Source organism: Elgaria multicarinata, chromosome 10 (genome assembly GCF_023053635.1).
Source record: "Elgaria multicarinata webbii isolate HBS135686 ecotype San Diego chromosome 10, rElgMul1.1.pri, whole genome shotgun sequence".
NCBI lineage: Eukaryota > Metazoa > Chordata > Lepidosauria > Squamata > Anguidae > Elgaria > Elgaria multicarinata.
In genome coordinates this window covers 94,173,359-94,185,376 of record NC_086180.1, presented here as the reverse complement: position 1 = coordinate 94,185,376, position 12,018 = coordinate 94,173,359, and the positions used below count along the sequence as shown (strand labels likewise).

The 12,018-nt window shown below is 43.4% G+C and overlaps 1 protein-coding gene across 2 annotated transcripts in view; it reads right to left on the bottom strand.

Moving 5' to 3' along the window:
- HTT (huntingtin) overlaps nt 1-12,018 on the bottom strand; it is a 454,111-nt gene that overhangs the window by 338,070 nt on the left and 104,023 nt on the right. For both annotated transcript variants that reach the window (XM_063135886.1, XM_063135887.1), the window contains exons 11-12: nt 5,278-5,358; nt 1,264-1,613 (exon numbers count right to left, since the gene is read on the bottom strand). In XM_063135886.1, the coding sequence (XP_062991956.1) occupies nt 1,264-1,613; nt 5,278-5,358 (431 nt within the window). The remainder of the gene's footprint in view (nt 1-1,263; nt 1,614-5,277; nt 5,359-12,018) is intronic.

Below are 12,018 nucleotides of genomic sequence, written 5' to 3'. Positions count from 1 at the left end.
TAATTAATGATTAAAAAAACTTGGATTATTTTCAGCAGAATAGCAAAATTTCAAGCCCACACAAATAAATATTGGCATACTATTAAGATTTATGCCTATAGAAATTGTCAATGAAATGCTCCCTCAATATCCAGCAATTAACACTAAACTCAAAGTAATATCATTCCAAATCAAACACTAACTTATTGGATATACAAGAGAGTAAATAATAAATAATTAAAATAATTATTATTTATTATTTTATACTTTATATTTTAATATTCTATATTATTTTAATTATTATTATTAAAATAATAAAATAATAATTTATATGCTTCAAAAAAGTCTTAAGAGCATGTCCCGAGTTCTAAATAGCCTCTAGCCTCTCTGTGAATGCTGGTTTAATGCTCGCTATCTCCTGATATTTACAGATCTAACTAAAAGCAATAGCAAACTACACACACAATTCTGCCCATTTCCCTTTGTCTAAAATAAATCATTTTTGTGCCCAGCTAGAATGATGCTGGTTGGAAAGTTATATTGCTGTTGCTACCATAGGGCAATTATTAGGATAAACTAAAATGTCAAAAAATAATGATCAAGATTTTGAGCTCTCCAGAGTTCTTCAAGATAGATGTTAAGCACCAGTGCGGGAGGGGTGTGTGTGAAAAAAAAGTGTCTGAAGCCCCAAGTTTGCAGATGAACTTCACAGAATCATAGAGGAGTTGGAAGGGGCCCATGAGGCCATCGAGTCCAACCCCCTGCTCAATGCAGGAATGCTTCTGAAGGTGGCAGGCAGTCTTAATTAAAGGAGATCTCACTGGGTACAAAACAGATGCAACAGTGCACTTAGGGCTATTGCATGATTTAAGGGGTATCAGCAGCAGGAAACAGAAGCAGATTCTCTTTCTGCCCGCCCCCCCCCCCCCCAGTGCTCTGTTCTTGGGGTGATATTCTTAGCACTGCAAGGAAGGAGTGGGAGTACGAGGCAAGGGCCCTCTACTCTGTGCGTACAAAATAGACTGATTCACTACCCAATCTAGTTGCCTAGCAGGATTGTAGTTAAGTTATTGATGTCATGTAAAAGTAAGGCTATAATAGAAGTGGGAAAATGGCATCAAACTATCTAAAGAAGGAGCTAACTTTTACAGTGCTGCTGAGGATAAAAAGCACATTATATCTAAATCTGAACTCTTCCTTGAAAAAAAAAAGATACAATGAAACAGATTCCTCAGTAGCCACTTGGATCGCCGCCACCCCACCCCCCACCTTTTGAGTACATACCATTTCAGAACAGTCCGAAGGGGTGACAGCTGAATCTGGGCCTTCTGTCGTCGTCTGAGAGCTTTCACTAATTGGAGAAGATGCCAGGGTGCCATTGTTCAAGTCTACTGTAGGGTCTGAGTGGGCAGCACTGATCTGACTGGGGCTAAGAATGTCATCATCAGCATCTCCTTTGTTAGTCGAACTTGTCAAATCACAACTTGTCAGGTCTGACTCTGATTGTAACATATGCTGAGATCGTGGTTGTTCAGTTATAATGTCACACCCTGAGGAATCAGCTGCTGAACTTACAGCTTTTGACAGGCTTGATGAAGAAGCTAATTCACTGGTCAACTCAGTCTTCATAGAGGCTAAAATAAAAATGCAAGACAAGTCTGTAAAAATGCAGGAACACAGTTAAATTCTCTTTCCCTACCCGATGAAATGATGGTAAGTTAAGTGTCTTAGGGCCTGTTCAGACGGCAGAATTAGCCATGGTTTGGCTGCTAACACTTTTGCAGCAAATGGTTAATGAGTGTGTTTAAGCTGTGGTTATGTAGCTAGAATGGTTAGGAATAGTTTACATGACATGCTAAACCATAATCTTTAGCGCAAAATGCTTAACCACCATGGTTTAGCGTGTTGTCTGAACATGGCCATAGTGTCACTTATGGACAGGAGCGTATCCCCACCTATTTTTTCAAAGCCTCATCTAAAAAGCCTTTGACCACCATTTCATCCCTAATTATTATCTCCCTACAGATTAACAGATTACAGTTGTGTGCTCAGAGCTTTTGATACAAAAGCTTCTTTCCATTATTATTATTATTATTATTATTATTATTATTATTATTATTATTTATATAGCACCATTTCAATATATTCACATGTATGTTTTAAAAACACCATGAATAGAAGCTAAAATGAAAAACTTCCAGGGGACACCCCACCCCATCCAGCCTGTAATATTCTTCTGTTGTTATCTCCAATCAGTAAGTGCAGATGAGGCAATGGAACTTTAAATGTCATGCATATAATTGAACTGTGCTTTTTGTTATTTATTTAGAATATCTCAGGATCACCCCTCCACTCAATGAGTGCTTGAGGTGATGTACAATCAAAATACCAAAACAAAAACAAAAATACAAAATACAAAAGCTCACAAATGGGGATTAATAATAAAACACTAAGGAAGAGACAAGCCTGAAGGAAAGCTATTGACCTGGTTTGCACATCACTCTAATTTATAGTGAGTTGCTATCATGAGTGGTTGCAGGGTGGCTTAGCGTGACTTCAGAACCTTGTTTTTCACAGACAAGCAAACCCCGAGGACCCTTGGCTTGTAGAAGAGTTGTTTAGGGTTACTTGTTGTGACACTCAACCCAGCAGGGCAAATTTACCACGGTTTGTCAGGAACAGTAAGAGAGCTGTTTGACAAGAGCGTTGAAATCCTGTCGCTCTCCATAGTCTTGCCAGTGCCATTACCCATCTCCCTCATCCCTTCTCAACACTCTCTACACCTCAGGATGGATTTTTAATCCCCCACCCTAGAAATGTTGAAGAAAGGACACAAGAGAGTGTCCGAAATGCATTGGCATTCCCCCCACCCCAAGTCCTTAGATGTCTATTAGTAAAAAACACTGTAGATCACTAGTCTTTCTAAGGAATGGAAGCAATAACTATGCTGGGAATCTTAGGAGAGATGATTAAGGAATTTTTTTTTTAACTTTACAGAGTAAAAATTTCAAGAAATATTACACCTCTAGACTTCTTATAAAGGCCTTCCTATTATGTAGGTTTTTAGAAATCATTTGGAGAGAGTAAAGGCTGGATAGCATAACATCTTATAAATAATTCTAAAACAATTTTCATAATCCAAAAATGTTTATTTCTTCAAGAAAAACACAACAAAAGAGGTCCTTGGGGGGGAGAAAAACAGTTTCTGAATGTCTCATTTCTCAAATAAGAGTGGAACTTCGCATTGGGTACCAAGTTGATAGAGCCCTGCAAATGAAGCAGACCCTTACAGAGGCGTTTTTTTCTTGGACAGGATCTTTCATATCAAGAATTCTGTGTGTCCTTCTTTTGAGGGGTATGTCAACCCACAAGTGCTTCCTGTTTCACAAAGTGCTTGAAATTCAATCTCCAATTCTCCTTTTTTTGGGCACTGAAGACAATGGAGAAAACACCAGAGCAATTTCCTGGCAATGGGACCGGTTATATAGCCCCAATCTCAGTCAGGTAGCTGATGGCCTCCAACATTGCTTGAGTTCTGGTAGAACAGCAAGTCCCACTTGGTTAGTGACTGAAGTAAATAGTAAATAGTCTCAAGCATCCACGTATTTGTGATTAAGAGTATTTTTGTGCCGGAAAATCCCGTGAGGGGGAGAGGGTGGCTTGGGACATGTAGAGATGGATTTCCACCTCACACTGCTCTAGAGAATGAGGATTTGGCAGGAAAGTGGACAGTAGGCCAACTGGGTCTGCTTCAGCAGTTGGTATGGAAGGCTTGAGTGTGCCTGGTGTAGGAATGGGGAGCATGTGGCCTGTCAGATGTTGTTGAAGTGCAACTCATATCATCCTTCACTACTGGCTATGCTGGCCAAGGGTTGATGGAAGTGATGAAAGGTATTAGTGACTTTTCCTTGGCTGAGACCTCTCTTTTAGGCATTCTAGGACATGAGCCACAGGTTTCTGCATACCACAAACTCAAGACTATGGCAGACAATCCCATGAATTCTGCAGCACTCAGGAGCCTGTTTAGCCCTTTCGTGTGGAGTCTGTAGCCTGGGGGAACCTCCAAGAGAAACACAAAGCAGGGAAGCTTCCCACATGATAGAATTGGTGGTGGCTGCTCCAACAGTTAACACTCTGTCTCTAATATTTATCTGGGGTTCACCAACCTTCTTGGGAACCACAGATTCAGAGGTAAGCAGCACAACTGGTTCATCAATTATGGCTTCCCCTTGACAGCAGGGTTCTTCAGTTTTGTGAACCGCCCAGAGAGCTTTGGCTATTGGGTGGTATAAAAATATAATATAATAAAATAAAATAAATAAATAATAAATAAATAAATAAAAAGTTTGAGGAACTGGTAAAAGCTCAAGTTCAAGGTCCTTTGCCATGCTAATAAAGAAGTAATCAGACTTGAAGAGTGTATGCTGAGGGATAGGAGAGCTCCAATCTCTCCTTTTCTGGTTCTAAAACTGTCTGATCAACTTGAGAGAGTGCCCTGGATCTCCTACTCATATATGCATGTCCTTCTGTCCCAACAGGGTTATAGGGATTGGACATCGGAATTAGGGGGTGATGTTCTGCCACCGAGTTGATTTGGGTTGAACTCCCACCAAACTGGAGTCAAAGACTCCACAGACTGAACCTGCCAGTACCTGACTGGTATAAAAGCAGGTCTTTGGCCGTATGGGACTATGTAGGTTTCTTAAGAGGGGGAGAAATGTGGTGATTGTAAAGACATTGTACCTTTAAGAGAGCTGGGATTATATCCAGCTGGAGGGAGGCAGCCTATAAAAGGAAATTTGGAATAATAATGGGTAGGCTGTTAGATATAATGCTAGTGCTGCTATTTTTGTTATAGATACTCTTAAATAAAGGATTTGTATTTTACCCTGCCTTGGATAAAACACCTCCCCACTGCAGCACCCCCACCCCCGGAAATCTGCTTCAGAGGGTATTTCAACCCTCCACAGCAGATTTTGAGGGCATGCACAGGACTGCAATGGAGAAGAGTAATTGTACTCCCTCCCAGTTCTGCTGATGGAAGCACGTCTATCAGCTGAAGAACTACACTGGATTTCACCCAGGGACATACATTCACCAAAGAAATACAGAAGTATTTTTCTACCTAATTCTCAAGGGTGGAATTTCTACATGGTTTTTATATCATTAATTTCAAGGTTTTTTATTATTATGTACAACTTTTCTAGAAGAAAATGTTTTTATGACTGATTAAAACCAATAATGGAGTGAACAGATTTGTGATACCAAAACAAACAAAATAGTAATAAGAAAATCTACCTGCAAAAGCTGTGTTGCTGACTTCAGTTCTTGTTTCAGAGTCATCTTCTAAACTTTCTTCTTCTCCAAGAAGTACTTTAGCTGATAATCAATGCAATTTTTTTTAGCTTTTCAACTAATAGTATACCACTACATACAAAAATTCAGTATCTCCATGTAAAGTACTTATTGTAATTATACTGTTCAGATGAGATACATGGGTGAAAAAACATTAAAAGAAAAGAAATACAACAGTCACGATATCAAAGGAAACTTAGATGATACCAAATTATTTAAGGTTGTTAAAACACAAAGGGATTGCGAAGAGCTCCAAAGGGATCTCTCCAAGCTGGGAGAGTGGGCGTCCAAATGGCAGATGCGGTTCAATGTAAGCAAGAGTAAGGTGATGCACGTTGGGGCAAAAAAAACCAACTTCAAGTATAAGCTAATGGGATCTGAGCTGGCAGTGACTGAACAAGAAAGAAATCTCGGGGTTGTGGTGGACAGCTTGATGAAAATGTCAACCCAGTGTGCGGCCGCTGTAAAGAAGGCAAACTCCATGTTAGGCATTATAAGAAAAGAAATTGAGAATAAAACTGCTAGTATCTTACTGCCTTTATACAAAGCTATGGTGCGACCCCACTTAGAATACTGTCTACAGTTCTGGTCACCACAACTAAAAAAGGATATTATAGAGCTGGGGGGAAATGCAGAAAAGGGCAACTAAAATGATTAAGGGGCTGGAGCCTATGAAGGAAGGTTACAACAACTGGGATTGTTTAACTTGGAAAAAAGGAGGCTAAGGGGAGACATGATAAAGGTATACAAAATAATGCACTGTATAGAGAACGAGGATAGTGAGACATTTTTCTCCCTCTCTCAAAATACTAAAACCCAGGGTCATCCCATGAAGCTGATTGGTGGGAGATTCAGGACAAATTAAAGGAAGTACTTCTTCCACACAGCACATAGTTAAATTATGGAACTCACTACAACAAGATGTAGTGATGGCCACCAATTTGGATGGCTTTAAAAGGGGGTTGGATAAATTCCTGGAGAAGGCTATCAATGGCTACTAGCCCTGAAGGTTGTGTGCTATCTCTAGTATTCAAGGCAGTGTGTGCACCAGTTGCTGGGGAATATGGGTGGGAGGGTGCTGTTGCACCCATGTACTGCTTTATTGATCCCCGGTTGACAGCTGGTTGGACGCTGTGTGAACAGAGTCCTAGACTAGATGGACCCTTGGTCTGATCCAGCATGGCACTTTTTATGTTCTTAAGTGGACTAACAAGTCATTAATTTTAGCAACGATTTATGGTTTGGTACAATCAGGAGTTTAAAAGAAAGACAGGTTGCTTACCTGTAACTGTAGTTGTTCGAGTGGTCATCTGTGCAGTCACACATATGGGCTCTGCGCTTGCGCAGGGCCAGCTTCAGAAACTTCTCTAGCTTAAAGTCTTTTAGGCGGGAACCCCTCCCCCACCGTCGACGGAGCATGCTCAGGGGTTCTCGCCTAATCCCCTCAGTTCTTGAAACCGCCTAAACAGTCTCACTGAGGTGAACCACCAGGTAATCAAAAAATGACACCATAGTGGGGAGGGTTGTGTGACTGCACAGATGACCACTCGAACAACTACAGTTACAGGTAAACAACCTGTCTTTCTTCTTCGTGGTCTCTGTGCATCACACATATGGGCGAATAACAGGCTGACTACCCGGAGGTGGGTGGTGTCAGGTGATGGATGAAAATTCAATGGATTGCCGATAAAACGGCATGCCCAAAGGCACAGTCTCTACATGCTCTGATGTCCAGACGGTAGTGACTGGCAAAAAGTCAGAGGTGTCGACCAGGTATCCGCTTTGCAGAGGTCCGGTATGGCAATACCTCTTTCAAAAGCTGTAGCAGTGGCCCCTCCTCTGGTGGAGTGAGAGCGCACTTTCCCCTTCAGCGGGGGGCCAGCAAGTTCATAGGCTAATTTAATAGTCTGAAAAACCCAAGCAGATATTCTCTGCAGAGATACTTGGAGTCCCTTTTGTTTGACCCATAACATACAAAAAATCTTAGGGATCTCCGGAGAGTCACTGTTCTGTCCAGCGTATGTAGTGTCGACTCAAGAAGAGTTGTTGGCTCAAGGAAAAAGCTTGGCAGAGTAAAATCCTGCCCAAGGTGAAAGGAGAAACAACCTTTGGAAGAAAGCTGGGTCCGGTCTAAGGACCACTTTGTCAGCATGAAAAACCGTATAAGGTGAGTCCATACGGAGTGCCACTAACTCTGATGCACGTCTAGCAGACGTTATGGCAACAAGGAATACCACCTTAAAGTCGGTAAATGCAAATCTGTCTTTGCCAACGGTTCGAAAGGCTTGGCAGACAGTGCTTTGAGCACCACGGAAAGGATCCATTGCGGAACGAAGGGGTGGAACTGTATCTTTCATCCCTTTCATAAAGCGCTTAACCACTGGATAAGTGAAGACCGAACAGCCCTGAATCCATAAATGTGAGGCAGAAATAACTGCCAGATAAACTCTAAGTGAGGAAACTTAAGGCCTCTTTTAACAAGGAAAAAGGAAAGTGAGGATGGTGGAAATAGGCTCTGAAAGGGGTTTCTCATTCCTGCTTAGTGCAAAGGAGGAATGAGCTTCCCATTTGGTAGCATATGACTTGTTTCTTAGCCGCTAGAATTATGTCCCATTTATCAGGGGGTAAGGATTGACAGTCTAACATTGTGGTTTCTACTATGCGGTCCAGAGAGCTCAATAAATTGAGGATTACTCCCACTGCCTTCGATAGCATCCTCTTCTAAGATGCTACTAGAAGCCAGTTGTCTAAATATAGGTAGACTTTCACCCTGTGTAGGCAATGAACTGCCATAGATTTTGCAAACATTCGGTGGGCTGTGCTTAGGTCCATAGACGCACCCGAACTGGGACATATCGGTACCTATAATAAACCCAAGGTACCTGTGGCGAGTGTTCTGAATGGCTATATGGAAGTATGCATACTTTATGTGTATGGGGCAAAACATACTCCCTTCTGAGAAGCAGCATTAAGAAGGACAGTGTGTCATCTGTAATTTGCTGGTTCTGATGCAGGAAACGAGATGAGCAATGAGATTGAACAATCCTTCACCCTCGAATGGTAAATCATCAATCTAGTTCAGAGTGAGACCTGCTAATCATAGGTATGCATGCGAAGCGCCAGAGCGCGCACCATCGCTCTCAACTCACAGTGAAGTGACGGGTCATGTAAAGTTGCTGACAAGAGGAAAAGTTGGATCTAGACATCATAACTAGATAGTGTATGACTCTGGGGCCCAAAGCAGATGAGTATGTTCTGAAAACTTCCCTTGGGGCTAACAGAACTAATATAGAATTGGAACATGGGTGCATAAAGAAAAGGAAAAAAAACATGTCCATTACTGGACCTTTTGTAAAGATTCTGCACTTTCCAATGTCAGGGCCATCAAGAAGGGCCCTTCCAGGAATTTTTAACTGTCAGAAGCAGTGTTGGGAGGAAAAATATCGACACTAGAGTTGGCTTCTGAGTACATACAGCATGAGATACAAAATCCTGCAATTTATTTACCTAGTTATGTGTCTCAATACCAAGCCTGGTCATCCTCAATGACCGGGAAGTGGTATAAGTCCTCCAAAGGAGGTTCTGCCCTGTGTAGGTGATGCAGAAAAGAGCAATGTTGAGACCGACTGATAGTCCTCAAAGGATTGAAGGGAATCAGGTCTATTCTTATGCTCTAACTCATCTTCCCCAAGTTGATCTCCTGATGTCCCATGGAATGGGGGTGGAATGGGGAAGAGCTAAGTAATTGTGCTGACGCATTGTGGCTGTAACAGCTGAGCCCTGTTTATCGGTTGCAATGACAGTGATCTCGGTTGTACGTATCCCCATCACGGTACTGAAGCCAGTATCCATGCTTGTATGGTATTCTCAGGAGACGTGGCCCATTTAACATTGTCCCCTCCTCTTCCAAGGGAGGGCCCCCCCCAAATGATGACATCAGACATCATGGTAATAAAACGCTCTCCATTGAAAGCAAAGCACTCAGAGTGTAGAGACTCTGGAATGGGGACCTTGCAATTGGTGGTTAGCCTGCAAGATATACACTGCCTGGTGGTGGACAGATGTCCATTGGCTTTGGAGGGGAGAGATATTACATCTCACCCTCTGACATTGAAGCTGCATGCGAGATGCCCTCTTGGTATCAAGAGTCTCAGCGTTTGCACCAAAGAAGCTATTAATGTTATTGCCAATCTCGGTATCAAGGATTCCAGCCTTGGTACTGAAGAAACCAGTTATGTTATTGTCATTTTCAGTACCAAAAATTCCAGTCTTGGTACCGAAGAAGCCAGTTGTTATTGTCAGTCTCAGTACCAAAAGTTCCAACCTTAGTACCAAAAAAGCCAGTTATGTTATTGCCAGTCTCAGCATTAAGAATTCCAGCGTCTGTATTGAAGATGCTAGTTATGTAATTGCCACTCTTGGTATTGAGGGTTCCAGTCTGTACCAAAGAAGCTATATTGTTGCCAGTCTTGGCATTGAGAGATTCATTCTCAGTACCGAAGAAGCTAGTTATATTGTTGCCAGTCTCGGTATTGAGAGCAGTCTCGGTACCAAGAGGTTTCAGGCTCGGCACTGAAGAAGCTAGTTATGTTGTTGCAAGTCTCGGTATCGAGAGTTTCAGTGTACTGAAGAAGCTACTTATTATTGCTACCGAGGAGGCCAGCCATGGTGACTCTAACAGTAGTGGTTAGATCTGGCTTCCATCGAACGGCAGGTCCTCTATGCGGGTGCGTGCCTGCTGGGACAGCCCTGCGGACCTTAGCTATGCATGCCTTCGTAGAGCAATGGAAACTACCATGGCTTTGAGGCACAGTCTGTAGCGTGGCGTGCTGTATTAAGCTATTGTCGAGAAAGTCTCATAGCCTCAGTACAAAAACATCTGCCAGTTCCCTTTGGTCATCTGGCAAGAATCCAGAGAGAGATGTAATCTCCTCCCATAAAGAGAGCTTATGTTTTGCCATTGTGGCTTGGTAATTATGCACACGGAGGGATAAAGCTGTAGAAGAGTATACTCTTCTCCCCAGGCCGTGCAACCTACGGCCTTCTTTGTCCACTGGTGCATTATCTGAGTATTATTGAGTTAGGTTTTGTAAATAGGAACGGGACAATTTAGTCCTGTATCTTATAAATATATGTTGTCTAGCCTCCTTGACATTGTGGCATAGAGGAGGGCAGCTTCCATGATTGTTGAGCTGTGCGCAGCAGCACAGGCAAATATGGAATAGCCACTGGGGTTGATGACCCACAGTATACATCATCGTAAACTGGGTCATTAAATTTCTCTATAGGTTGGGATATTTGAGTCCCTAGGGACGTTGCCGTTCTTTGTACCTGATCAGTAAAGTTTACTAAGTCCTCTGAAGGCGACACCACGTCTGCAGTGACCACGAGGTCATCTGGTGGTGATGTATCTTGTGAGGAGTCCGATTGGTAATCCTCCTCCGATGGAACATCCAGTCCCATGTCTGATGTAGGCAACGTCTGCAATGCTTGCGACGGTACCGAGCGGTTGGTACTGCAGTTTGCATCGGTTGCGGAGCACGCCTCGGTACCAATGGTAGAGGCGGCGGTGGCATGGCCATGACATCCTCTGGGAGAGGTGGACGGGACATTGTCGGAGGGTGGTTGTGGGTACTGATAATAGTAATCTAGGTGCCTTCTGTGTCTCCAATCCTCATAATAATACAGAGGATACTGGGGAGGTTGCCAATCAGCATAATAGTCCCGCATTCTTGGAGGGGACATAGGTCGTTCGCCATGGGTGGCATACTGGCGACCTGAATGAGTTAAAGCTGGTGAATGGTCCCGGGCTTAACCATAAGGCGATGCGTGTCAGAACCGATAACCTTCGGTATCGACTGACGGTTGCTTTGGCATTTATCGGTACCGACATCTGTCGGTATCGATGGGTTGTGGCTCTTCTCGGTATCAAGGGGGAAAAGGCCCCGATCAGCCGAGGTATTATCCATGGACGAACCTCTAATTTTGCCTTCCGAGACCGATGCCCTTATGGTAAGGTCGTCAGCCGGTACCGTGATGATCCGTAATGGAGACGGTGCCGGCGAGTCAGCAATACGCTCTGTTTGCTGCAGAGGGTTCAGTACCGGTGGCGAGGATAGAGTCGCCCGTCTCGGTATTGAGTATGGTCTCGGAAACAATAGCCTCGGTACCAGGCTTATAGGTAGGGAAAGCGATAGCCTCGGTATCGGGCGGAGACCTTTGCAGTGAAAGGCTCGACATAGGGCTCCTATGCCCTGCCGCATGCCTCGGTACAGATGTGTTTGATACCGGGCTCCTCGGTATTGACCAATCAGTATCGACGACTTTTTCCTCGCATTTATATTCTTGAGTTTTGCTCTTATTCCTCTGACGGTCGTGTGCCTCAGAACACCCTCTCGCTCTCTTAGAAATCTTTTGCCGCCCTTGCGGATGCGGACTGAGAGGAGGAGGAGGGGGGAACCGGTAAGGCTCACTCCGTGCTGGAGGAAGTTGGGGCATAGACTCCATTACGATAGGAGATTTGGAGCGTTGAGATAGTCTCGGTTTCTCCACTGCCTCCAACGCCTTATCCCAGAGTATCACCCGAAGGCAGTCTGAGCGGTTCTTTCTCGTTTGCCTCGAGAACTTAAACAAACACACAAGATTCCACAATGTGTGGAATCCCAAGCAGAGCAAACAAAGTGA